The following is a 25,527-nucleotide window of genomic DNA, read 5'->3' on the forward strand; positions in this document are numbered from 1 at the left end:
GGATCTTCCCTTCGTGTATTTGCTTCTAAAAACATTTCTTCTACTATGTTTGGGAGTTGCTACGGACCACATAAATATAAAAATTCGTGCGTGCGTTCCCCTCACGTGTTCGAGCTGCTACGAGGTATGAGACGACGTGCTCTGATATTGGAAGAGCAATAACTTGTTCAGTAACTCCTCCACTTGAAATTACAAATCATAATCTCACGACCAGTGTCAAGAGATTTTAACGATCTGCACTAACGTCTGCCATCAAGACCTTTCAAAATCAAGGGGTCGAAGAAATGTCATTTTTCTTTGTAGCTCCTCCTATATCGCCTTCGATTAGAACGAAACAGAAGTGGTAAAATGTAACCGAAGCATCAATCTTCACAGAGTTTCGGACAGAGCAAGAACAAAGAACGCTCTAAGACTCTCAATCAGAGAGACCCTTGCCACTAACAAAATCCTCACTAACGGGCGCAGTAACATTACTTTCGAAGGATTTGCTTCTATGTATTCAATATTTATTGTCAATTATCGTCATTGTGTTACTGGCAGAGATCCTCGTAGATTTATAATGAATGTCTTTTTAGTTCTATATACAGTTAGGCGTAACGTAACCAAAGGATAAACCAGTCAGCTACCCCTGTTCACATGGAGTTGCCCCAACCGTACCGGAGGCTTCATTCAAGCGTACCATGTGTGGTTTACATTTTGTTCGTATCTCCAGACTTCGTTCGTCATCCAAGACATTTTCCGATTGGAAAATTTGTTCGTGAATCGATTTGTTTTTGAACAAAGTTCTACTGTAATTTGAAAGCTGTTTTGCAAAAGTTCTTTTTAAATTACTGGAAGCGGAGTAACAGTAAACATAGTTTACTTGAATGCTTCAAACCCTCGGCATGTATTTCAGTCAAATTGCCATTCAAAATTTTTGATTATCCTACAAGGAATCAAAAGATGATATATGTTTCTAATGACAAATTAAGACACAAATTTTTGGATAACTGGAATCCCAGATAAACCAAATCAGATACCAGATGCATACAGGTGAAAGTTAACAAGGATTACAAAAAATTCAAAAACCGAATCCAAATTTTTAGTCGCCGAAATTAAAAAAAATAAAAATTTCGGTATTTACGTATTAATGAAATCACTAACGGAATCTGGAAATTCGTTTCTGATGAAAAGCTAAAAATGATTTTATCTGGTGCAAGTTTGTGCTTTTCGCGATATTTTTTTTTTTTTTTTTTTTTTAGAAATACTTCCAAACTATCGATATGTACCGTAAGCAAGCAGATGTTATCAACATAAGAAAAGTAAACATACTTTAGCAATTTAAAATACACATTTTAACTGTTAAATAAGAATTACGCGATACATAAAAAAAATAAAATTATTTTAACATTTAAATATTTCTCTCTGATTCACTTAAAAGAAAATCAGAGAACTGCAGAGACTCCGGCCAGACTTCGGCCATATAATTTCTAGAAATATTAGAAACAGTTTGTAAATGAACTTACGTAACATAAGGTGATATTGCATAACGTTTGCTGACAATCCACTAGTAACGATATTTTCCCCAGTTAAAATGCTGTGAAAATAAGAATTTATATGTTTCTACTTAATTTATATTAAATTAATTAAATTATATTAATGTTGCGAAGAATATTTTTAATCTCTTCGTTTAATGTTATTATTCATTTAATATTATCAAAATACCCATGGAGCACCTACTATACATAAAATAAAAATTTTCTGAATGCCAGCGAGTTTCATTTAAAACTACGACAGACATACATATCTTCCAAATGCCGCAAGTTCACTGATCCAACTTCTTAATATTCTGCAAAAAAGCCATTTTTATGATAAACTGCATACAGACGTGTAAGTATCCCAATTAGTCTCTTTCTCGACGCCTCTGTCAGTTTACTTATAGTAACGTCATTCATGAAATATTCTTTGAGCAAAATCTGAAACATAATAATCGATGATGATAACAAGAATTTCTTAGCTTTAGTTAGATCAGAAGAATATGAAATGATTTTCAAAGTTTTAATTGTGCATTTAGATTTCAAATTCTTTACCGTATTTAAACTTTATGTATCAGATCTAATCTTTTGAAAGATCCGCTTTCAAAAGCTTACTGCAAAATATTTTTTATAAGTTTTCTGGTCTGTAATATGAAATATTATTTGAATATGTCGGAGAACAGGGAAGATATCTGATTGCCTATAATATCAAAACAAACAAAGTATGTAGTTATTTTATACGACGGATTTTAAATATTTAAAGCAAGAGTCCCAACAGGCATCCTCTGGGCTCGTTCAGATTTTATAGGGGTGAATGATGATCGAGGGATCGACTATGGGTCGATAGTCGACGCAAAAATAATTAATCAGCATAGTCGGGAACACGTTGATACAAAAATACATGTGTGCGCAAAGTTTTAGATTCTAAAAGTCACACTAGAGAAGTAACCCAAAATAAAAGTTGTTAAAAAACCAACATTATTGCCTTTCCGCTCTTCTTACCTAGTAAAACTATGCTTTATTCAAGCCAATTTAGTATGGAAAACAAAAAACATGCTTACTTGGTGTTTTAAAAATTGAGATAAGTAATTTTGCACCAAAATAAAAAAATTACGTCAGTACACCAAGCGCAGCCATCACATTAACTGAAATCGAACTTTTGCGAAAGTAGGATCACTGATTTTGTTTCTGAAAACTTGCGTATATCTGCAAATTAAAACCAAAGATAATACAAAAAATAATAAATAAAATCCGATAAATATTTTTTAAAAATCTTTTGTTCATGTTCTTAGTTTAATTGATATTATTAAGTAATTTATGCAGAATTATTTGTGTTATGATTCTGATTATGTTGTATGCCACATACTGTAGAGAAAAATGTAAGGAGATCGATGAAGAAAACTATTGCTTTAAGAAGCGTCTAGGTAAAAAAAAGTTTCGGAACCAAAAGCAAGGTTAGAAAGTGGGAGAAATACCTTATAAGATAACTAGAGAAATCTGAAAATTTTAAGGGATTTTATTTTTGGCGGATTTAAATGTCATCAAGAGTGACTTTGGCGGAATTTTAAACATTATTATCGCATAATTCATTTTCCTAGTTGAAGAAAGGCAAAACTTTTCTTCGTTGTATTTTAATGCTAGATCTTAGCGATATTTTTTATTTTCTTTAACTATTACTTCATTGGAATTTCTATAAAAATTGAATCATTGGTTTCTCAATAATCTAGTACTGATATAGCTTCATAAATTTAATACTGTTGAAAATCTCATATCGGAAATTTCATACCTATCTAAGTAAAAAAGTTTATTTCTCTGAAAGTTTGATAAAAGTATTACAGCTGTAAAATAATTGTGATAAATAAAAAAATAATATTTTAAAAAAATTTGAAAAAATTCTAAAAGTGTCTGAAAGTTTTCATATTTTAGTGATCGCCCAAAAGATCCTAGATTTAATATGAACTGTCAGTACAGATTAGCGACAGAAATGGCCTAGCTGGAAGAGCGAAATATTTTATTGTACTATATTAGATGAAAACACATTTATCCTAATATACAATGTAATTTCATAAAGATGTTTGATGTTTTTAATTAGGTATATCATGAATTAAATGCATTTTTAGTGAAACCAAACCAATTAAGAAGTAAAAATGTAATATTTCTATTGCTTTTAAATAGTTTAGTTTATTTATCCGTTGCATACAGATTAAATATGAAATAATAATAACTTCTGTTTCTCCGAATAGCAAGACTCGAATGAAAAGTGAAACAATTCATTTACAGTGGGCTACCCAAAATCGAGTTTCGAGACTAATAGGCCCTTTCAGCTAAAACGTCAGAAAGTGTTCATGTTCTAAAGGTTGTCCAAAAGGGCCTTTTTGAAGTTTATTATGGCTTTTCAGTGGAGGTTATCCGTAGAGATGGCCTAAATGGGACAATCGAAACATTTTACAAGATACATTCAAATTAACACGGGGAAGTTCTATATCTTCTGCATATTTTCGGAAATATATAACGTCATTCAAAGTTTAATAATACTGAATTCTTTTATTTAAATATGTCATGAATGAAATGCATTTTAATTTAAATCAATCCGGTTAAAAAAAAAGCAATAATATTCTTAGGGATTGCATTTAATGTTCTTTAAAAGCTTATTTTGCTAGTCCATTATAGCCAAATTTATTTTGAAAGAAAAATATATTACTTTTTGCTGAATGCCAACAGCCTCGAATGAAAAGTGAAGTAACGCGCTGACAGTAGATGATATTTAAAGTGACTCAACAAAAAAAAATCCTGTTTGGAGATTAATAGCTTATTTCCGATAATAAGAAACTAATACAGAATGCAATATAATTAATTTGATTAAATTAAAATCAATTAGAATGTCCATAATATATATCTGAAATATTACATAAAAGGTAAAAGCATGTTTAATATGATTTAAAAATTAAATGTTAAAAGAACACATTAAATGAGATGCAATTAAATTGCACATACCGTGTTTTCTTCTATAGCTATTTTAAATTAAACCTTATCTAAAAGAATTTAAAATTGCCTATACGTGAACACGAAAAAATGAAATTTTTCAAAGCAAAATATTTAAATGTGACATATTATTTCATTATTTTCATCATTCATTATTTTGATGATATAGCATTCCTTCATATCTGTTAAAGCAAAAACTTTTATTTTAAAACAAATTAAGCTAATATTTTTTTTTTACTCTTACTCTCTTTTTTACAGAAGTAGGATTTGCATTTGAAATTAATTGAAAATGCTAAACATTTTAGTTTAATTGTAATTTTTAACTCCCAAAAATAACAAATCATATCATTAAAATACATGCAAAGCAAAAATAAAAACAAGATTCTAAATAGGCTTGATTTCAAAATGATTCTTTTTGAATTTAATATGTATGTATATACATTATGCAACCAAAATTTAAAAAAACATATTTTTGTATATTTTTTAAACTTAGGTTTAACAAGCGTGAATATTGCATTTTGTTTAAGTCCATAAAAGTTTTTCACAGTCTTTAACATGGTTTTCGCAACTCCTGCTTCGTGATCATCAACTGTCTATCATAATCTTGAGTTATGAAATTCCCTTCACACTTTAATATTAAGTGGATTTTCGTACTGATTAAAACAAAAACAAAAAATGTGTGCTAAAAGTTGCATACGTTAAACTAAGAGAAAAGTTTCTTATGTAAAAAAAATGCAGAAAACTGAATGCGAAAAGAAATGTAATTTCCTTATTCGGCAATTGATCATTCGAAATATAAGCGTTTTATATTATATTAACTTCTTCTATAGTTACTTATGCTTATTTCAGAAAAAAATGTTAACGCGGTGTGTGTTTTTTTCTGAAATAAGCATTTATTATAATTTCAGAAATGTTCTCTATGTTAGAGATGCAACCAATTTGGTTTTACAATTAGGAGGAATTTCTAACTATTCTTATCAAAAGCAATGAAAGCGTTACCGTACCAAAAGAAACGATATAATAATGTTTAAGATTTTAAATAATAGACAAAATAAAGACGGTGCCATTCTAACTATCGACAAAAATATAAGAAATTTAAAATGTCTAAAAATGGATGAGCATGCGATGTACGATAATAATGCATGGGCATGTGATGTACGTTCACATATGCATAAAAAGTCATCCATTAACTGTCTTTTTAATTATAAACAATAAGGTTTAGCTTTTAATTCGGGTATTTTTGTTTAGAAATACTTGCTAAAAATCATGTGTAAAGATGAATTGAAAATAATAATACTTTTATTTTAAAATGATAAAAGTATTCGATTTAATTAAAATGTGGTAATCATCGTCCATTGCAGAAAAAAGATGATGTAAATTACATTTCTCAGGACTGTAATTAAAATGGTTTCAGTCATATTTTTATATGAATTAATATAAAAATTTTAATTGTTAGGTAAGTTCGTGGCGAATATTTGCAACTGATATAATTATAAACAAGATCTATGCATTATATTGTCACTGCAAATTTATGATTTTAAACTTTTCCCTCTATTAAAACTGAACCAGTAATTTTTATTACAAGACGTATTATATATACCTCAACCAGCTGCATTTAATTATTGTGATGAATCCTAACGTACAGTTAAGTCACTTGATTTCTCAGAGTAATCTGACATCGTCTAGACCAGTGGTTCCCGCAATTAGGTTTAATCATGCTCTCCTTTCTTCATTGTTAGGATATCATCCCCTCATTTAGAAAACTCGAAGAATACAGATGCATTTGTTTAGATTTAGATTACTTTTTAGTGCAATTTTATAAATTAAACAAAAAAATATATACAAAATATTGATAAATCAAAAGCTTGAATAAAAATAGATTTTTATAATCATAAATTAAAACTAAATATTTATCAGCTGACTAAAAAAGCTGAGGACGTTCCCGTCCCCTTTAAACTATGAAGTTTTCGTCAGCCAGCGGGGATTTTCTAACCCTGATCTAGATGATCCGAGACATATATGTTTTCTTTGAATGCTTAAACTTTTAAAGAAATTTTAGAATAAAAATTTCTCTATTGAGCTTAATTGCTGTTGAAAGCGAAAGAATTACTTGGAATTTATTCACTAGTTAACTTTTGAAGCTGTATTATTTATCGATTAATTTAACCATAATAAAGCATCGCACATGTGAGAAAAATTTTTGTGATATTCTCGCTGGCTGCTCAATAGTCCCTCTTTTATTGATTCGTATTTCCTACACCCATTCCGAAGTGAGGATTACTACTGTTGCTCAAATTTCGTTCAATTTTGCTTATGAACTTTAAATGCAGCAACATGATTTTCCTATATTGAGGTGTACTTCCCCACCAAAATATGCAATCATTTAAAACAAATATTTCCTTTATTTAGCTGTTTTAAATGCGTTACTTTGTTACTCACCATCAGTAGATGCGGTGACAGCAATTATTCCAATGACAAGCAATGTCAGTATCCTCATGTTCATTTCCAGCTTCAGCATGATCACGAGAGATGAAAAAAATCAACAATGTTTAATGTCGATACAAACAAACAATATATATATATCCTCTTCAGTGTCTACGACTAAGCAAGCACACGACGCAAAATATGGGATTGAAAAATGAAAAAGAACACCACCTTTCCAAACTCGAACAAGATGTGAAGCGGTAGAGGGTTAAAAAAATAAAAAATAAAAATAAAAAATGAAACTTCTTTTTTTATAAGATTCGTCTAAGGACCATGCGCGATTTTGTTTCAGTTCACTTTTCGATTCGAAGCAGACCGCTTACGCGACTCACTGCGACCGTAACCGGTCACCGAATGAACGGTGTGATGAGAGGATGGCTGGTTCGACCGGCCCCTTTTGCGCATGCGTATCGGAGCGCAGCGTGGCAGAACGTGTTTTTAGCAGAAAAGAAGGAAAGCCAGATAGACATCGAATTTATAGTCAGTTCGCCCTCCTGAACCGCAATGAGTAGACGGCACCGGTCGGGGGGGGGGCATAACCGTGGCCATTGCTCCCTTTTTCAGTTTTATTCGCAGTCTGCTGCCGACTGTACGCTTTCAAGCGACAGAAGGCTTGGGTGCTCTGTGTTTTAATTCATTCTAAATTAAACAGATAATTGATCAATAGCTGGATTAGGCGATTAAAGTACTTAAGAACGAAATAAAATGTACTTATATTACCTATATGATGCAAGTAATTTAAAATTTGCTGTATATATAACAGGGATGTCTCTCGCGGGCTACTGGCGCAGTTCTTATTCAGATAAAATATACATATGAAACGTGGTAAACTAAAACTACTCAATGACCAAAAGAAAGTAAATAATTAATTTAATTTCTTTTTACACAGTAAACTTAAACTGATCAATGTCCAAAAGTAATTATTTTATTTCATTTCGTTTAAGTTACTTAAGTTACTTTTAAGTTAACTTAATAATGTCATTCAGAAACAACAATCAAAATAAATAAATGAATGAATAAAATAAAATGAAAAATGAAATATTCTATTCTATCTCTCAAACAATTCTATAAGAAAATCTTAGATTAACGAAAAACCTGAATTTGTTCGTGATGTTTATGAATGGATGGATAAGAAAGATACTTTTAGATGCTTTACAGAAATCGTCTGTGGAATTTCTAAATGATTAGTAGCGGTAGAAAGTAAATTGAGGTGGTCTATGAGTGGAACAGAAAACGCATGTAATGCATCAGAAACATTTACTACCGTGCAAGACTTGGTTCAATTTAAAAATAATTTAGAAGTTCGTTCGATATCCAAATTCATGAGAAATTTTTGGCTGTTAGAAGCTTTGGGAATTTCTGATGACAGTTACAGCTTAGGAGACGATTTTATACCTTGTAAAAGTTTAGGGCAACAGTTATACGGCCTGCTTCCAGTAGAATGAGTATACAAGGGAATTAAGGAATAATTCTGAGGTAGCCCCCCCCAAAAAAAAAAGATCTGAGTCGCTTAAACGAATTTAAGACGAATCCGAAGTTCCATGACCATTACAAAGCTGTGATAGATAAACCTATACAAGATAAAAGTATCGCAGAAGAATAGATATATTTAAAAACTGAAGGAGTGTTTTTTACTGCATCAAGATACAATTAGAAGAAACAAACACACTACACCCCTCAAAATTTTGCATTGCATTTGGCGTATCACCACATACTGAAGAGAAACTATTATTGAATGACTGTTTAAAATCCAGACATTTCTTTACATTTTAACTTGTTTCACTACTTTTAAAATAACGTAAATATCGATTTGTAGCTTTTGGAAAATGTAATTATTTCTGCGGCTCTTACTGACATTTTTGGTCACCCCTTGCAATATAATGTGTAAATGTTACCTTATTCAAATGTGATTATGTATACAGAATTTCCTCGCGTATTTTCTTCCTAGCTATTTAGCCCTAGGTTCCGAAATTTTTTTAAAATCCTGTATAGTATACAGTTTTTACTCTAAGGGCTTTAATTTTATTGGTAAATTGCATTCTCTTGATTCTTTTTATTTCTATTCCACTCGGCCACTGAATACACACGGTTTATCAATGACCGCTTTTCACTTGCTACGTTCTTACTGTAGCTGACTTCTTTGGAAATTAAATTACTCGCATAATTTTACCTATGGATTTTCGGATGATGGTTAAAACAAAGAGGAAAAATGCGTGAGGAAATGCGGTAAAGTGATTAGGAGGAGAGAATTACATCAGTTATCTCATCAACCTTGGGCATTTTATAAGTGACAATACGTCTTTGCTCAGTTCCTCTTCCTCTACCATAAAAAAACTCGAAAGTGTTTTTGTCTAGCCATGCATTTTAAGTTCCCTCATGCCGCAAACACTTTATATGCTTACAAACACTTTAACCTTCTCCGAGATTCGAACCTGATATAGCAGCAAGAAACGCTACACACCAATTAGGGTAGATTTATAATGAAAAGCATGCACTAAAGCTTTCCCACAAATGGCTGAGTGGGAAAGACCGCTAAATACTGGCAATTCGCCCTATGTTCGAATCCCAGCAAAATGACTAAATGCATGAATATTCTCGTGGTTTTTCGCATGCTTAGCGTGAGCAAGTCTCTTTTGGACGTCTTCCTCAAAGACATCCCTTTCCTTAGACATATATTTTTTAAGTACTTTGTCGTAAACTATTAACATAAACTACCGAGCGCTTGTGTGTTTAAAAGCCTGAGATAAAAAGATTCGTTAATTCGTTAAAATAATTAATTTTACCAAAAGAAAAAAGATTGTTGCTCATTAAAAAAAAATTGTGAATAACAAAACTAAAAAACGGGAGACTTTTTAAAGAACTTCGTAAAAAGTATGTTATGTGATAAATTCTTGTCTTAATTATTATGTGGTTAATTACTATGTTATATTGTAACTAGAAAGCCCGGCGGTCATACGAAATGACCGCTGTTCTAGATATTATAAATTGTAATTAAAATGATTTGTACAAGGGTGTCTGCTAATTCAAACTGAATTACCCAGGACAGGTGGCGAGGACGCCCTTTTGCTTACTGCTCCACGGGGTTTCCCCATTCTGCTTGCTTAATTGCTTAGAGTGCAATGAAGGAAACCACTGACGGTACATTTTTTAAGAGTCACAGCTAGCTCAATAAATAAAGGTGATTTAAATAATAAAATGTTAATTCACATGTCAAAGATCTCTTTGCACACAGCATTTCTTGTGTAGGTCTTTCCATCATTTTTAAGCTCGCCTTGCCCATGATTTATTTTTAATTTTACGTCCGTTCTTTCACGAACTCTTGAACAAGTAACATAAAGCTCACACTGCCCAAATGCAGGAACGGGTAAAAAATGCCAACACGCTTAAGCATTTGGCCCTGAGACTTATTGATGGTCATAGCAAAGGCAAGTTTTACAGGAAATTGTCTACGTCTCAATTGAAACGGCAACCCTGTGCCGTGGCAACTTCACCCTATTGGCTAGTACAGTTACGCAAGCAACCAATAAACTATCGGCGACAAACAGACATTTAAGCCGCATATAATAAAGATATTTTTATTTATTTCATTTCATTTGTTTTTTCATCGTTGCCGGTTTTTGCCGGTTGCATATTTCCCAATTCTATAGATGTTAAATTTATTTATTAAATGTTAAATGCACGTGCTCTTGTATTTTTAATTTTTTCGGCTTAGCTTTCTCATAATATTCGCCACGCGCTGCAGTCCACGGGGAATAAAACAATTTACAGTTGGGCAAGCAACCAATAAACTATCGGCGACAAGCATTTAAGCCGCATATATATATAAGATATATACAATGTGTAAATAACATTAGAATTTGGAAATAATCTCAGAAGAGAACAAAAGATATGGTCGAACAAAATTAATTAAGTGGTCAGAATAAATTCCATCATCATTTCATCATAAATTTGAGAGACAAGGCTCATGAACCCCGAAGCGTTCTCAAACTATTTTTCTCTTATTATTCTAATAATCGTTTTGCTGCAACAGAGGACGGCAAAAGCCGCACATGAAATTAATTGACTTCAGGAACCAATTATATCTTTTCAGTCATGGCTTAGTGAGAAAATTTAAAGTTTTATAGTTTTATTGAATCATTTTGAATTTTTAACTCAAAGTGATAATGCGTATTGGAGGCATTTATTGCTATTTTATTATTTGTAATAACTGTTATTCCATAAAAAGAACTGAAATTTTCTTTTTAACTTTAACACATAATTCAAGTTAGGTTAGGTTCTTTTGATTCTGGTAAAGCAAACGCGAGACATCTGCATAGGAGAAAATAGGCTTTTGGGAAGGACTTTCTAAGAAAAACTCGTGGGGAAAACCACGTAAAGCAATCATGTAACTAACCTTTTCGTCATTAGTATAACCGTAATTAAAGAGCTTTATTAAAATAATATATAAAATAATATATAACATTAAAATAATATATAAAATAATATATATATAAAATAATATATAAAATAATATATAACATTAAAATAATATATAAAATAATATATATATAAAATAATATATAAAATTAAAATAATATATAAAATAATATAAAATAAAATATATATAAAATAATATATAAAGTAAAAATAATATATAAAATAAAATATATATAAAATAATATATAAAATAAAATATATATAAAATAATATATAAAATTAAAATAACCTGCTGAGTAAGTAAGCCACAAACATGCCCCAATGTTAAGCGAAGCTTATATAATTAAAATCAAGTTTAAACTGTATAGAGCCTAAAAATAATGACTAAGAGGAAACAAAACAATTACATGAAAACTTCTGCTCAATAAGTAGCAAAGGCAAAACACGGAATAAAAAAAACTATTTAATGCATGTGCGTTAAACTAATTCAACAGATTCGTATGGCATTACAGGAACGCATAGCAAACAATAAAGCAAAGGCATACAAAAACGCATGTATTACGGCCATCACATAGCGAAAGACGAAATGGGTCGGAAGAATGTACAATGGAAACACCACACTAATAACGGGTGTGATTCCCTCCACCTGAAATGCACGCTTGACAACAAGGAAGCAAGCTGGCAATAGTATCGTTGATCGCTTCTTGTGGCAGGAACACCCATTCCTGTAGTAACACACATATCAGCTCGCGGAAGGGTGCTGGTGGCACACTGCAACCTGCTGTCCATTGTTCCAACATATCCCACACATGCTTCATGGGATTCAGGTCCGGCGATCTAGCAGGCCATGGCAGATATGGAATGGTTTCACTCTCTAGGTAACTCCGCACCACTCGACTTCTTTGCGGGCGGGCGTTATCTTCCATAAATATCGCGTAGGTAACCACTGCAGCGATAAAAAAATGATCAAGAGGGTATAGAATTTCGTCGCGATATCGGACCGCTATGCCAGAGCCATGAGAAATGGCATAGATATCGGTGCGACCCTCCGTTCTATCCCAGCCTATACAAGTAAGCCCCTCCTTTGTAATGGTCTCTTTCAACGATGTTTGGCGCCCGATATCGCATCCCTGGTTCTATCCATATCGCGCTTAGATAATCATTCTGGATGTTAATTCGAAATCGTCCGTATAGAGTAAATGGCCTCACTGCTCTGGTGTCCAACTAACATATTCACGGGCCCAATTCAACCGCTCTCTATCATGCGATGGAAACAAAGGAACACAAAACAGGCGTGATATCCAACTTTCTGTAGTCAATGTGATACAGTTTGGCGCGATAATGGAATGTCCTGCAGCAGCAGATAGATGCAATAATGTGAGTTGTGAATCTACGGTGGCTTGAACGTAGCAACAGGAAGCGACCTTCTGCCGTGGTGGTAATCTTCCGGCGTCCAGACTCACGTCAAAGCATTAAAGCCCTTCTACAGGGGTTTTAATGCTTTGATAACGATTCCACAGCTTATTGATGATAATACGATGCATATTTAGCTCTTTCGCTACAGCAGAAGGTCTTGAACTAGCTTGCAACATCCTGAAAGCCCATCAACGCATTTCATAGTGCAAATGGTGACTTCGGCTCTTTGATACTTTTGTGTCATACTGGTCTACAGCAGGAGATTTCTTACCCTGCTCTTACCAGTTCCTTAATAAGTCCCAAACGGGCCTGACAGAGGTGAAAAACATCAGCGAAATTTTTTGCAGGAAGGAATAAACAGATGGAGCAAAGAATGTGAAGCACCTTGCTTCTTTTAGAGAAGATGCCTGAGTATAGTGCCAGGGAAGGAGAAATCCAGAAACCAGTCTGCTAGTCACGTGAGGAGGAGTGACGAATCCGGTACATTTGACCACAAAATCACAGTCGGGATCACAAAATCACAATCTATGTGTTGAAGTACTGAATGTATTCCTAGATTGAGTAGAACATGAGAAAATGAAATCTACGACTAAGGGAAGTAAGTTCGTGAGGTTTAGTTTTCTGGTTGGCCTGGTCACGGAGGTCATAATGTAAAACATGTGCAGCGAACGGTTTGATTTTCTTATACTCTGGTAAAATTTTGTAAGTTAGAACATTCGCAAAATTTGCAGGGTTATTACTCATGGTCCTGTTGTAAAATGTTTCCTTCAGTCTATTGATGAAATCTTGTGTTCTTTCCATTTTAAGGTCCGAGTGAAGATTTCTGTTCCTGACAAAGTAGGAACATTGATGTTGAAACGTAAAAACTTGTTTTGAAGAGTCTGAAGTTGTTTAATTTCGTTTTAACTGGTGTTCGCCCATGCTGGGGGGACGCGTAACTAATAATCGGACAGATCATACGGAAGCATAGAGTCTCTTTTTAAAGTTGAGTAAAAGATGTTCGCTTTTTGGTACTGGAAAAAAAACCTGAATACAATGCCATAACCTTTGCCACACTGTGTATGTGGTCAGATCAGGTGAGACTTCGGCTCATGTTTTTCGCTTTAGGTATACCGGATTAGACGGAACTGTTGCTGTTTGCGAGCTGACGCATAAATCCGGTATGCCCCTTTTTAAGGCGTTGCCGTGTGACTGCGGGATTGTGTTTTACGCTAGTTTTGGCTGACTATTTGCATTCGACGTTGCGACCTCTATCTCAATGTATGTTTTAAATCCCCTTTTTGCATTCATACCTTTTCTTATAGCATTTGTTGCTTAATTTTTTGAGCACTAGTGTAATGTACTCTTTTAGAATCAGATACACTTTGTATATTAAATTGAAACATTATCCGCGAAATAAAGTCAACATATACTCGATAATTCAATAGTTCATAAGGTATTTTTACCTGATTTACCGAAGTTTATTAAGTGGACTGAAAATTTTACTTATAAAATGAAACATAAATTCCTTATTATGAAAAAAAAAAATAGAAATGGTTTTCATTATAACTATTGCTATTTTGTGAGAACAGTTAGTGTATATCTTGCAGTTGCTAATCTATATGAGCTCCAACTTGAACATTATATGAGTAGGTAACAACGATTCTAACTAATTTTTCATAAAGATAAAAAGTTAGCGGTAACATGCATTAGCACTCTACAGCTAATGCTACAATACGTTTTACTTTAATTTACGAAATAAGATCTCATGTAGAAAAAACAAAAGGACAAAAATTCATGGACTGTGGATGCACTCAGTTGACCAATATGTCCGTTTACAGTGTGTTAAGTGTTGCCATACTTATTGTTATATTTGCTATACTTTTTTATATTCGGGTGTAAATTGATAAAATATCCGATGATGAAGATATCCAATTTGCTCCGGATTTCCTCACCTGGGAAAATTGCCTTGGTGCTTGGAATTATGAAAAAGTTTAAAAATTTTTGGTTATTTTGTTTTAATCTTCTAACATGTTTTTCACAAAGATTAAACAACTTGTTAACACACAAAAATAGTAATTGATTACTAGAAAACATTTTGAAAATATCAAGTTGTTTAATTTAACTATTTTTTGTTTTGAAGTTGTGGATGGCGACGATTTGTAAAATAGTTTGAAATGGTGTCCTAAGTTTTAAAACATTTATTTTGGAAAACAGGTAAGATGTTATTTTTATACATTTAAAATTATAATTTTTAAGATTCCAATAATATAATCACCAGGATATTATAAGCATTAATATTTTGATTATATTTTATTATTTTTTCGGCGAACTGTTTTGTTGTTAATTGTAAGATATTGGGAGATTAATGAGTTTTAAGGCATAATCTGCCTAATTTAGTTATTACTTGCTGTTACTTTACTTATTATTTCCACAGTCAACAGTGACATCACCATCTTTGGTAATATGATTCAGAGAGGCGAAGAAAAAAGAAGAATGTAGAGAAAAAAATGTATGTGGCTTGGAGACAATCATTGTTTGCGTTTACAAATAATGTTTTCAGAAATGACAGTAAGCAAAAATCTGAGAAACCAGGCGAAAAAAAGAGTTCCGTGCACTCGAAAAATTAATATATTAACCCACCAAAAATGTTATTTAAGAAAGATCATAGGTGACTGAAAACAAGGTTGGTCAAGGTGCAGGTAAGTTGACTGGTCATTTTAACTTAAAGCATTATTCGATTAATTAGAGAATCGATTTCTTACTAGTAAGACGTAAACAGACCAAGATAGTAAACGCGTTTTTTCTGTAAGAAATTGTTTTTGAAATTTGCTGTTATTGAACGTCATAGAGACTTCATTAAAGTTTAGAAGTTTAAAGTAATAAAAGGAGAATGATACAGTGAAAATGCTATGCATTTGTTTTAGGATTGCATTTCGATTAATGTGACTTAATTCATTTAGAGATTTGTGTTTCATTTAAGATGGTGGACTATTTGAGCAATCTATGCAAGTGTAAAACGTTCATTAAAGAGTAGATTTATAGAGCAGAAATATTACGTATTAAAATTTTATAAATGTTTGGATAAATAGGAATTACATTTACAAAAACACGTTTCTCTTAAGACCGCGCAATATTTCTGAGCTATTTACTCAAATTAACTTTCGTTAAAGTAACTACTATTAGACAATAATTTTAAAATTCTATAGCGTTGTGATCTACATTGTTATACAGATTTTATTTACATTTTTTTAAGATCGATATGCAAATGTAAAAATTTTAGTTAAAATAATAACAACTTATTATTGTTTATAAAGTATTTTAAACTTAAATAATAAAAATCGCTTATTGATTTAGAGCTATTTTAAATTATTCTTAAGATTCCGTTTCGATTAATGCACCTCACATTCATATAGACAACTGCAATATAGACAACTTCTTTTAAGATCGACGCAATATTTCAGAGCGATTTACACAATTTTCAAGCTTTCATTAAACCGAAAAGAGTCGATTATTATAATAGAAGTATTTTATGCTAATTTTAAGATTCCATTTTGATTGTTATAACTTACAATGTTGCAAAGATTTGCATTCCTTTAAGATAGACACACCATTTTCTGAAAAGTTTATGCAAATGGCACATTGACACATAATTGCATGCGACGCATTAATGTGCATTTACGCTACTCACAGACGATTGTTATTGCTTTAACGAAAGTTAAAGACTTGAACCCTGAACCTGTGGAATACGTGTCGAATATGCTTTCAATTACACCACGAACACATACCGAAAGAAGGGGGGAAGTACCTTATATTCTCCCCCTTTTAAAGGGTGACTAGGAATGAGGAAATCCAATCGTCAGATTCTGGTGGTGACGCGTTAGCGTCCATCGCGTTTGAGTTCGGGGGCCACTGTAGAGTCATTAACGTTTTTAATGCTGGAGACGTAAAAAATGCGCAATGCTCTTGCCGGTGATTCGAACCTTGGACCCCTCGAATACGCGTCGAGTATGCTTTCAATTACACCACGAAGGCATGCGTAAAGAAGGGAGAAAATACCTTGTAAAGTAATAATAGTTTATTAGTGTATTCATATTTTATATTAATTTTAACATTCTGTTATAATTAATGTGACTCGCATTCATGTATAGATCTGCATTTTTTTAGATCAATGCATTATTTCTAAAGCATGTGTAAAGTTTCAGTTAAAATAACTGGATTTAGTTCTTATATTAGAAGTAGTTTAGATTAATTTTAAAATTCCGTTTCAATTAATGTAACTCAAATTCATATAGAGAACTGCATTTTATTTAATATAGACGTATTACTTCTGAAAAATTTAGGCGAGTTTAAAACTTTCATTAAAACAATAAAAGTGAATTACCCTGCTAGAGATTTTACATTAATGTTAAGATTCCGTTTTTTGTGAGAATCACATTCCTCGAAAGATCAGCATTTTTTATTAAATCGACACACAATTAAAACCAGCGTAAGAACTTTCGTTAAAATAATAAGACTCGATTATTACAATAAAAATATCTTAAACTAACCTGAGATTCCGTTTCGTTTAATGTTTCAACAATACGTCTTCATTTCTTTTAAGATTGACATATTATTTCTCATAAGTTATGGAGAAGTAAATTTTTTTATTAAAATAATATGAGACAATTATTGTATTAGAAATATTTTATAGTAATAGTTAACGTTTCGAACAACGTTACTCACTCTCAACAATTCTACAATTTTTTATGATCGAACAGTTATTTCTATTTAAATTATGCAGGCGTGAAAACGTTCGTGAAAATAAGTACGACTCTATAACTGTGTTTGGAGTGTTTTACATTAATTTTCTGATTCCGTTTTGATTGATGTGAATTACTCTTATACAGAGATATGCATTTCTTTTAAAACAGACGCATTATTTCTGACATGTTTACACAAGAGTAAAACTTTTCGAGAAAGTAGTTCATTCTTGGGATCTCAAACTTTCCGTAAATACTTATTTTCTCTTCCGCATAGCAAAAGACATTCGTGATGAGTTTAAAGTACTTTGGTTTAAAGAGAAATATTCAAAATAGCTGCATATCAATGCTGGTAACAGTGAAGTGGAATCCCGAAATGTTTCTCTTTCTCTAATCCATTTGAAAAATAAGTAACTGAAAGCTTTTCTGAAGTTCAGTACAAGTTATGCAATTCACAAAGTCTGTTAGACAGAAGCTTTTAGGAAATGCCTGCTGACCTTTGTATAAATATTCCCGAAATGTATGTTTCCTCTATACTCTCTAAGAAAAATTCATTTTCGAGTTACTTTAGCAGAATTTTCTATAAATGTAGAAATAAAAAAGATCTTGCGTTAATGTTTAAAGATTTACAGTGTACACTTGTATTTTTTTAATTTATTTACAGAGATCTTGTACTAAATATTGAAACAGAGACTTGAAATGTTTTTCTAACATATTATTTTTTATCTATTTTAAGCATTGCTTTTTGTAAAATAAATATCTTCGAAACATCCCTAGTAATGAAACAATTTGTTCAAAAAGTTTAATCAATAACTCACTTAATAATTCGGACACTTGAATATTTTTCAGTGAACATTCGGATAGCTTTCATTGAGATGTTTCGAATGACGATATTTCTTGGTCATAAGTTTTGACATGAAAATCTGCTGAATAGAAGAGCCACTTTGTAAAATCAGAATGTTCCAATAAGCGGAATACTCCATTTCGAGAGCTCTTATGATAGAGGTGAATTTAGGTTATATCTCAGCATAGCGCACACGGGAAGGGGTGCCTACGTGGTGAATATATTGAGGGAAACTGGCATGCATTCATTTTATATATGAAGGAATCAAGAAAACTCGCATGCAGCCAGCCCATTCGCTCAATTTTGAACCTCGGTCGAACTATCAGTGTTCAGCTATTTTACAGCTCGGCTGCTAAAGGGCGCTCACTTGCACTGTGATAAAGATATAAAACACATAAATGTGATCAAGAACGGGACACCCATTTTCTTTTCGCTTGCATTAATTTTTTTTCAAATGTATTTTGTGTAGATTTTTCTTTAAGCTATCCGACCGTGAAACGTGTTCTCACACTTTAGAAACTTTCCAAACATGTGATTTCCACTTACTTCTGTTATTTGCGTTCCAGCCTATTATGGCCTTAGCTACTGTTGATGTATTCGATCTTTCGAAATCTATGTTTTTCGTTCTCACTTCTTCTCGTTCATTCCTCCGACGTCCCTCCGGGGAACTGCGGTGGAGACTCATTCATGTGACATACCCCTGTGGCTTTATAAAAGGTCATTGAGCGTCGTCACATCGCGCTCGGTTACCGTCAGATATGTAATGTTAGCATTACCATGTATTCTTATTGAAATGAAAGTTTCTTTTAAAGACATAATATTGTGATAGTTGTTTGTAGCTGATCTATGACTGCTTTTCATTTGTTATGTTCTTACTGTAACAGCGTCCTTCGGTAATCAATTACTGCCATTATTTCCCCCCTCGATTTTCGGATGATAAAATTAATTAACACGGGGTAAAATACGCTGGGAAATACAGTATATGTATATCTCAGAAATTTGACGAAATGTGCTGCGTTGTAATCTTAAAACTTACAGACTAGAATTTTTACATTTGAGAACAAATATATAAGTTTGCACTAGTCAGTCTGTTGCAAATGGCACATCGCAACTGTCGTGTTTGTTTTCGAAACAGGAATATTACCTATTTTATTTCATCTCTAGCGGTAATAAGGTGTTTCTCCCGCCTTCTTTGCATGCCTTCGTGGTGTAGTGGTCTGCATACTGGGTGCATATTCCATAAAGTCCGTGGTTCGGTTCTCGGCGAATGCATTGCTCAGTTTTCATGACTCCTGCTTCCAAAAAATACCTAATGTCTCTACACGGTCACTAAAAGGTTTATGAATTGTCGGAGTATTACATTAGAAGATCCTGTTTCTGTAGCTTCAGAAAATGTAAACGGAAAGCTAAAAGGACTAACACTATACACAGTTACGATAGTTCTTCTCTAGGAAGCTTATGGAAGAATAGAAGTTGTTTTTAAAGCACCTGAAAAAAAAAGAAAAAAAAAACGAGGAGGTGTTGTTCATTGTTCTCAACTCGCAGATTTGGTATCTTTGCAAAACAGAAAATATTGCCATCCGAGAGATACAGTTGTTCAAAGAATCGTGAACAAGCAGTCGAAAGAAATAAATACATAGTTACCTCTCGAGAAATTAAGTCTTTTCTTTATTAAATAAGCTCAATCAATTTCTCTTGACATTCTCTACTCGGCGTTTATTTATGACAAAATAATATCTCAATAGTTTAAGTTGAATCTGTCTGTTATAGAATAAGAAAACTAAGTTATTTAAAAGCAATAGACGCAGTTCTTAAGAATTTTTTTTTTTTACTTTTGAAGCGGATTGATTAAAATAAAAATACATTTAATTAATACCATATCTAATTAAAAACATTCAATACTTTTTATATGTTTTTAAATTTTTTAATCAGATTAATTTAAATAAAAATGCTTTAAATTGATGTTAAACCTAATTAAAACATTATGTTATTCTAAATACATATTTATCTAATATCCTGTTTCGTTATTCCACCTGGGACATTTATATTGATAATGCCTACTGATAAATATTTTCTACTTATAAACCATGCTAAACTTTAAAAGAGTCCTTTTGAACGAAAGTTAACATCTGAACCCTTTAAGATTTCTCTCTCTCTCCCCCTGATAAATATTTTACTGATAAATACTTATAAATATTTTCTACTAATAAACGATACTAAACTTTAAAAGAGTCCTTTTGAACAACAGTTAAAATCTGAACTCTTTAAGATTTCTCTCTCTCTCTCTCCCTCTGGATTGAAATTTATTTTCTCCCACATTGTATTAGTGAAAAATTATACATTAATTCTCTACTTTCAATATATGTTTCTCATAAGTCAGTACGGCCCATAAGCGGCCGAGCGGTAAAAACGATGAACACTGGTAGTTCGATCCGAGGTTTAAATCCTTGGAACGAGCTGGCCACAAGAGCGTTTTTGTGTTTCTCTCTATGTGTAACGTGTATACGAGCCATTTTCCGTTAGAAAATACTCCACGAAGGCATCTCTTCCCTAAGACAGACAGCCCTTGAGTTCTTTGCCGTAATGAAATAAACCAAACCATCCGCTCTAAGTACGTCACAGATAATTAACTTAACCAAGCGTTTCGCAGAATCAGATTTTAAGATTTGATGATTGTTTTTTTCATTAACTATATAAAATAAATCTATTTTAACTCAAATATTTCTAGCGTTACCATTTTCATTAATCCCAAACAATTTTCATTCATCTCTTGGGTGAATTTCTACGAGTATTTCAACAAATAGGTGATCTTCCAATTATTGAAAACTTCTCGAATGGTTTGAAAAAATAAAGCATTCATTCATTTCTCTGCTCACTAAGAAGTTATTTTTATACTGGCGGGGGTCACCGACAGGATGTTTCCTCAATAAACTAAATTAGAAAGTTTTATAATTTGTAAAATTCCAAACCTAGAATTTCCTACAATGGATCTGGAACGTTGAAAACTGATAAGCGAATAATCGCTTTAGTTCGGTAGACAGAGAACAGATACTCAGGAAGGGTTAAATATCCTTTATTATTCCAAATAAAGTTCACAGAAGACTCCTTCTTGAAGTTTACAATAAAGCCTCTACTGGGACTTGAACGGAAACTAAGAAATAAAACTTAACTAATTTTAACTAAAAAGATATAGCCGAAGCTATCAAGATTCTAACAGAATTGGCCCCTTAACGCTAACTAACGGCGAAGCTATCAATGGCCTAAAGTACGGTCGAGCGTAATAATAGCTTAAGAGAGAGACAGTAGCCTGAAAGGCAACGTGCGCTGCTCAGAATCTCTGGCTCTCTAACGAACTCAGTAGAACTTTACAGTTAAATATCTCTTCTCCTCATTTGCATTTGACCGCGATTCTGAAAATACGTTCTGGCCGTAACGTAACAAAGAAAAAGATATATTTGCAATATTCTCAAGTAACTAATTTTCTAAACACTTATAATTTTGAAAGATTTTGGCGGTTTTTTTTTTTTTTTTTTTTTTTTTTCCTTTTTGTCATCAGTGGAATGAGTGTAATTTAATTTTTGTAAGATTCATGAAGGTAATGTACATAGAATAACGAAATAAAGTTACTAACAATAAAAATCATTATCTCTTATAACGAACAAAGCGAAACTTCGTATTTCTCGTTTGCATTCAAAAATCTCAAATTCTTTAATTAAGAATCACGGTTAAGGTTTCCGTTCTTCTACGCCCATTTTTGCATTGCAGCTGGCTGACTTCCTTCATTTCGTCTATCAGTATCTTTTCTACTTATTTTCTGAATTTCTCGAAAATGAATTCGAAATGAAATTCAGCCAGCTGAATCCGAACTTATCCCAAATAAGGAGCGGGGAATTTTAGAGACCGTGAAAGTTGTTCTCTGAAAGAATCAAAATGCTATTTGGCAAATGAGACAGGACGTTTTAAAAAGAAACTGGCTTTCATTCAAGTTAAGCATGCAGAAAACCATTAAACTTCCAAGCAGCCAACCCGATGGTCTGTATTCAAGCTTGTGTGAAACTACCGATGTTCAGTGGCACTGCCATTCGACTGCTGGAGGACTTAAATGACTTCGTGGAATCGACAAACAAACGTCATCGTCAAAAAAAAATTAAGTGCTCAGGAATTATAGAAATATATTAAACAAGCTATCCAATTTAACATTTAAATAAGCAATAAAATGTTAAATTGCTTGAAAAATTTTAGTATAGCAAGTAAAATAATAAATTACAGTCCACGCACGTTGTAATAACAGCTCATTATAGCGTTGTTCCATTAAAACGCCAGAGGCAAGACGCCTTCAGCTAATAAAATGACATTAAATCTACTTTCATTATAACAACTGCTTATTATCACCATGCACAAATTCTCATTTTAACATCCTTTGCCATTAGGACGCGAGGAGCACCTGTGTTCTATTTTTTTAAAAATCTCAGTTATAACCAGTTTTGTAAGCGACAGATGTCTCGAAACTACGGCTATTGTTTAAAAAGACATAAATTTGATTTACAGTTTTACAGCGGTACACATTTGTTTTCGGAAACTTGCAGTTTTCAGTTTTATTTGCAAATATCAGTTATTAAATATTAATAAAATGTCTTTATTTTTCTTTCATATATACTGGTGATCATCTATTTCAAAACGTGTTTTGAAAAATGTTACTTGAAACATTTTGTTTGGTAAAAAATAGAATTTATTAAAAAGTTCTGAAAATGAGCTCATGTAAGTATTCAGACACTTTGACTAAACACTTTTATTTAATAAGCATGTGAAAATAATGAAACATTTGAAGCTTCATTGAGCATGTTTTACCTAAAATTACATTTTTCATGTGTGTTAGTATGGCTACAACTAATGTTTTCGTGCAAGTATCTTCCCATTTCTACCATCATCCGTAAGAACGGCATTTAGTAGAGATTTCGATGAAATTTTTTGTCTCCTTATTCTTTTCTCTAACTCTTCCCCATACATGGTGCACAGAATTTAGATCTGCAGAATATGGAGAAATTTTAATAGCTTAAAGACAACTATATAATAACCGCAAGCAAACATTTTGAGCTGTTTGTTTAGGATTATTATTGTGATAGAACTTGAATGTGTTTTGTATTCCAAATTTTGGTTAGAAATCTTTCTTGGAAATGGTTTCAGGTTCTCATTAAGAATATTTATATCTTTTTATTAACTTATATCATTTTCAAAAACACTAAATTTCTTATGAAACATCCTCAAATTATTATTAATAAATTATGTTTCTGCCCCATGCGTAAAATTAGACAACAGGATTTTCGAATTCAATTCTTAATTCAGGTTTTACCATATATTAATTCGTCTGTCACGCATAAATATATTACATTTTGACTTTTATTCAAATAATATTGTTTGAAGGGGATATAGCTTTGTTTACTATAGACTTTTCAGACCCCAGACGTATTTTCCTTGTTTTTTTGGTTGACGAAGTTTTTTTTTTTTTTTTTTTTTTTTTTTTTTCAAGCTATTCCTTGAAATTTGCTAAACGTTTTGCGGAACAGATTTTTGAGTTATGTTTATTTTTTGTAATAAATCCGCAATTCTTTGAAGTTAGCTTGGAATGTTATCTAGACTTCAATGTGTTTTCAAAATTTCTAAGCAATTTATATCATTTTATTACATCAAGATAGTTAAACGCTTTACATCAAGAATTTTTTTTTATTTCAAATACTTTTACCAACTTTTAAATGGTGAATTATTCGGTTTCTAACAGAATTTGTCGTTGACTTTTAGCATCTTACCATGTTCACTTCAGGTATATGGAACTATTAAATATATTTTGCTAAATAAGCGCAAATTTCTAAATAGTTCTGGCGATGCATTTTTCATTTAAATAACACATCATAAAAAGAAACATTGTGTACCAAAACATTTCAGTGAAAATTTGGAATACCGGAATATGAGTTACTGGCTAACAATTTGGGGGAAAATTATTTTATTACAGTTAATATTTAGATGATATTTATTTTACAAGAAGCAAGGCGTAAAAAACAGAAAAAATATATTATAGTAGGAAATAATGAAGACTTTGTTTCAGTATTTAGTGCATGATCTATACAAATAAACTGCAGAAATACACAATTTGTCCGAAAACAAATGTGTGCTACTGTAAAAGCATTCGTATTTTTTTAATCGGCAATAAATTATCGTCGGTTTCTCTGCATGAGAAAACGCTACAGCTTGAATTATTCATGTTCATACTTGACATACAAATTCACTTTATATTTAAATAACAGTCTTTTGTTTACGTAATTAAGTTAAGTTCTAGACTGAAACCTTTTAATGTCCAGACATCAGTGGGAAATGCTCTAAGACCTATTCGCTTTCGAACAATAGCAGGTGTAGTCATTTTCTTTTCGAGCGTGTCCAGTACAGCTGCTTGAATGAAAGAATGTTCCTGCTGGCCGACAATCAAGAACTATTTTTTTTAGTTTTTTAAGAATCTTTTGTTAAATGGAGACTTTTCACTCCCGGAAATGAGGTGAACTGAGATATATTCCGCTTCCGTCAAGTCGTTAATTTCGAACTTAGCTCATTTTCGAAAGGTATGGAGTTTGTCGTCGTCGTCTTAAAGCCTGAGTCCATATTGATAACGCAGCTTTAATGGGTACCATTTCCCCTTTTATTTTTCCTGTGAAAGTGATAAAACTGCAACAGTTTTGATAATAATGCCACTTAAGCTTTATATCTAGAAATGACATAAAGAAATAAATTAACTTCTTATGAACAGTAGTTTGGAGTGAATGTTTCTAAGATTCTATTTCTGTTTCAAGCAGCATTATTCAGTAATGATTGAGTTACAAATATACTAATCCTGAAAGCATTAAGTAAGTTTTCAGAAATTTTTAAAGCGATTTTTCAAGAACTATTTATGTTTCGTTTAAGAAGGCGCATTAGAATAAGAATTGGAGTATTGAATATATCACTTAGTCACATACGAAAACTATGCTGTTGCCAAGTTCTAAGTTTTAATAAATAAATTTTTCTTATTTTGAATCTTCCTTGCAATTCTATTATTTCGTCTACTTAATGTAATGAAGTGCATTTATACAACGAGTACTGTAAAATGTAAATTAAGTGCATTTAT

The 25,527-nt window shown here is 32.1% G+C and overlaps 1 protein-coding gene across 1 annotated transcript in view; it reads right to left on the reverse strand.

Annotated features, from left to right (window-relative positions):
* The window catches only part of LOC118187171 (uncharacterized), a 732,208-nt gene extending 724,822 nt beyond the window's left edge, over nucleotides 1-7,386 (reverse strand). The window contains exon 1 of the mRNA XM_085815129.1: nucleotides 6,936-7,386. Within this exon, the coding sequence (XP_085671255.1) occupies nucleotides 6,936-7,014 (79 nt within the window). The 5' untranslated portion in view covers nucleotides 7,015-7,386. The remainder of the gene's footprint in view (nucleotides 1-6,935) is intronic.
* Nucleotides 7,387-25,527: the final 18,141 nt, after the last annotated feature.

This window comes from Stegodyphus dumicola, chromosome 4, assembly GCF_044657685.1.
Source record: "Stegodyphus dumicola isolate Sdum_Otavi_A_Nest chromosome 4, ASM4465768v1".
In the NCBI taxonomy this organism is placed as follows: Eukaryota; Metazoa; Arthropoda; class Arachnida; order Araneae; family Eresidae; genus Stegodyphus; species Stegodyphus dumicola.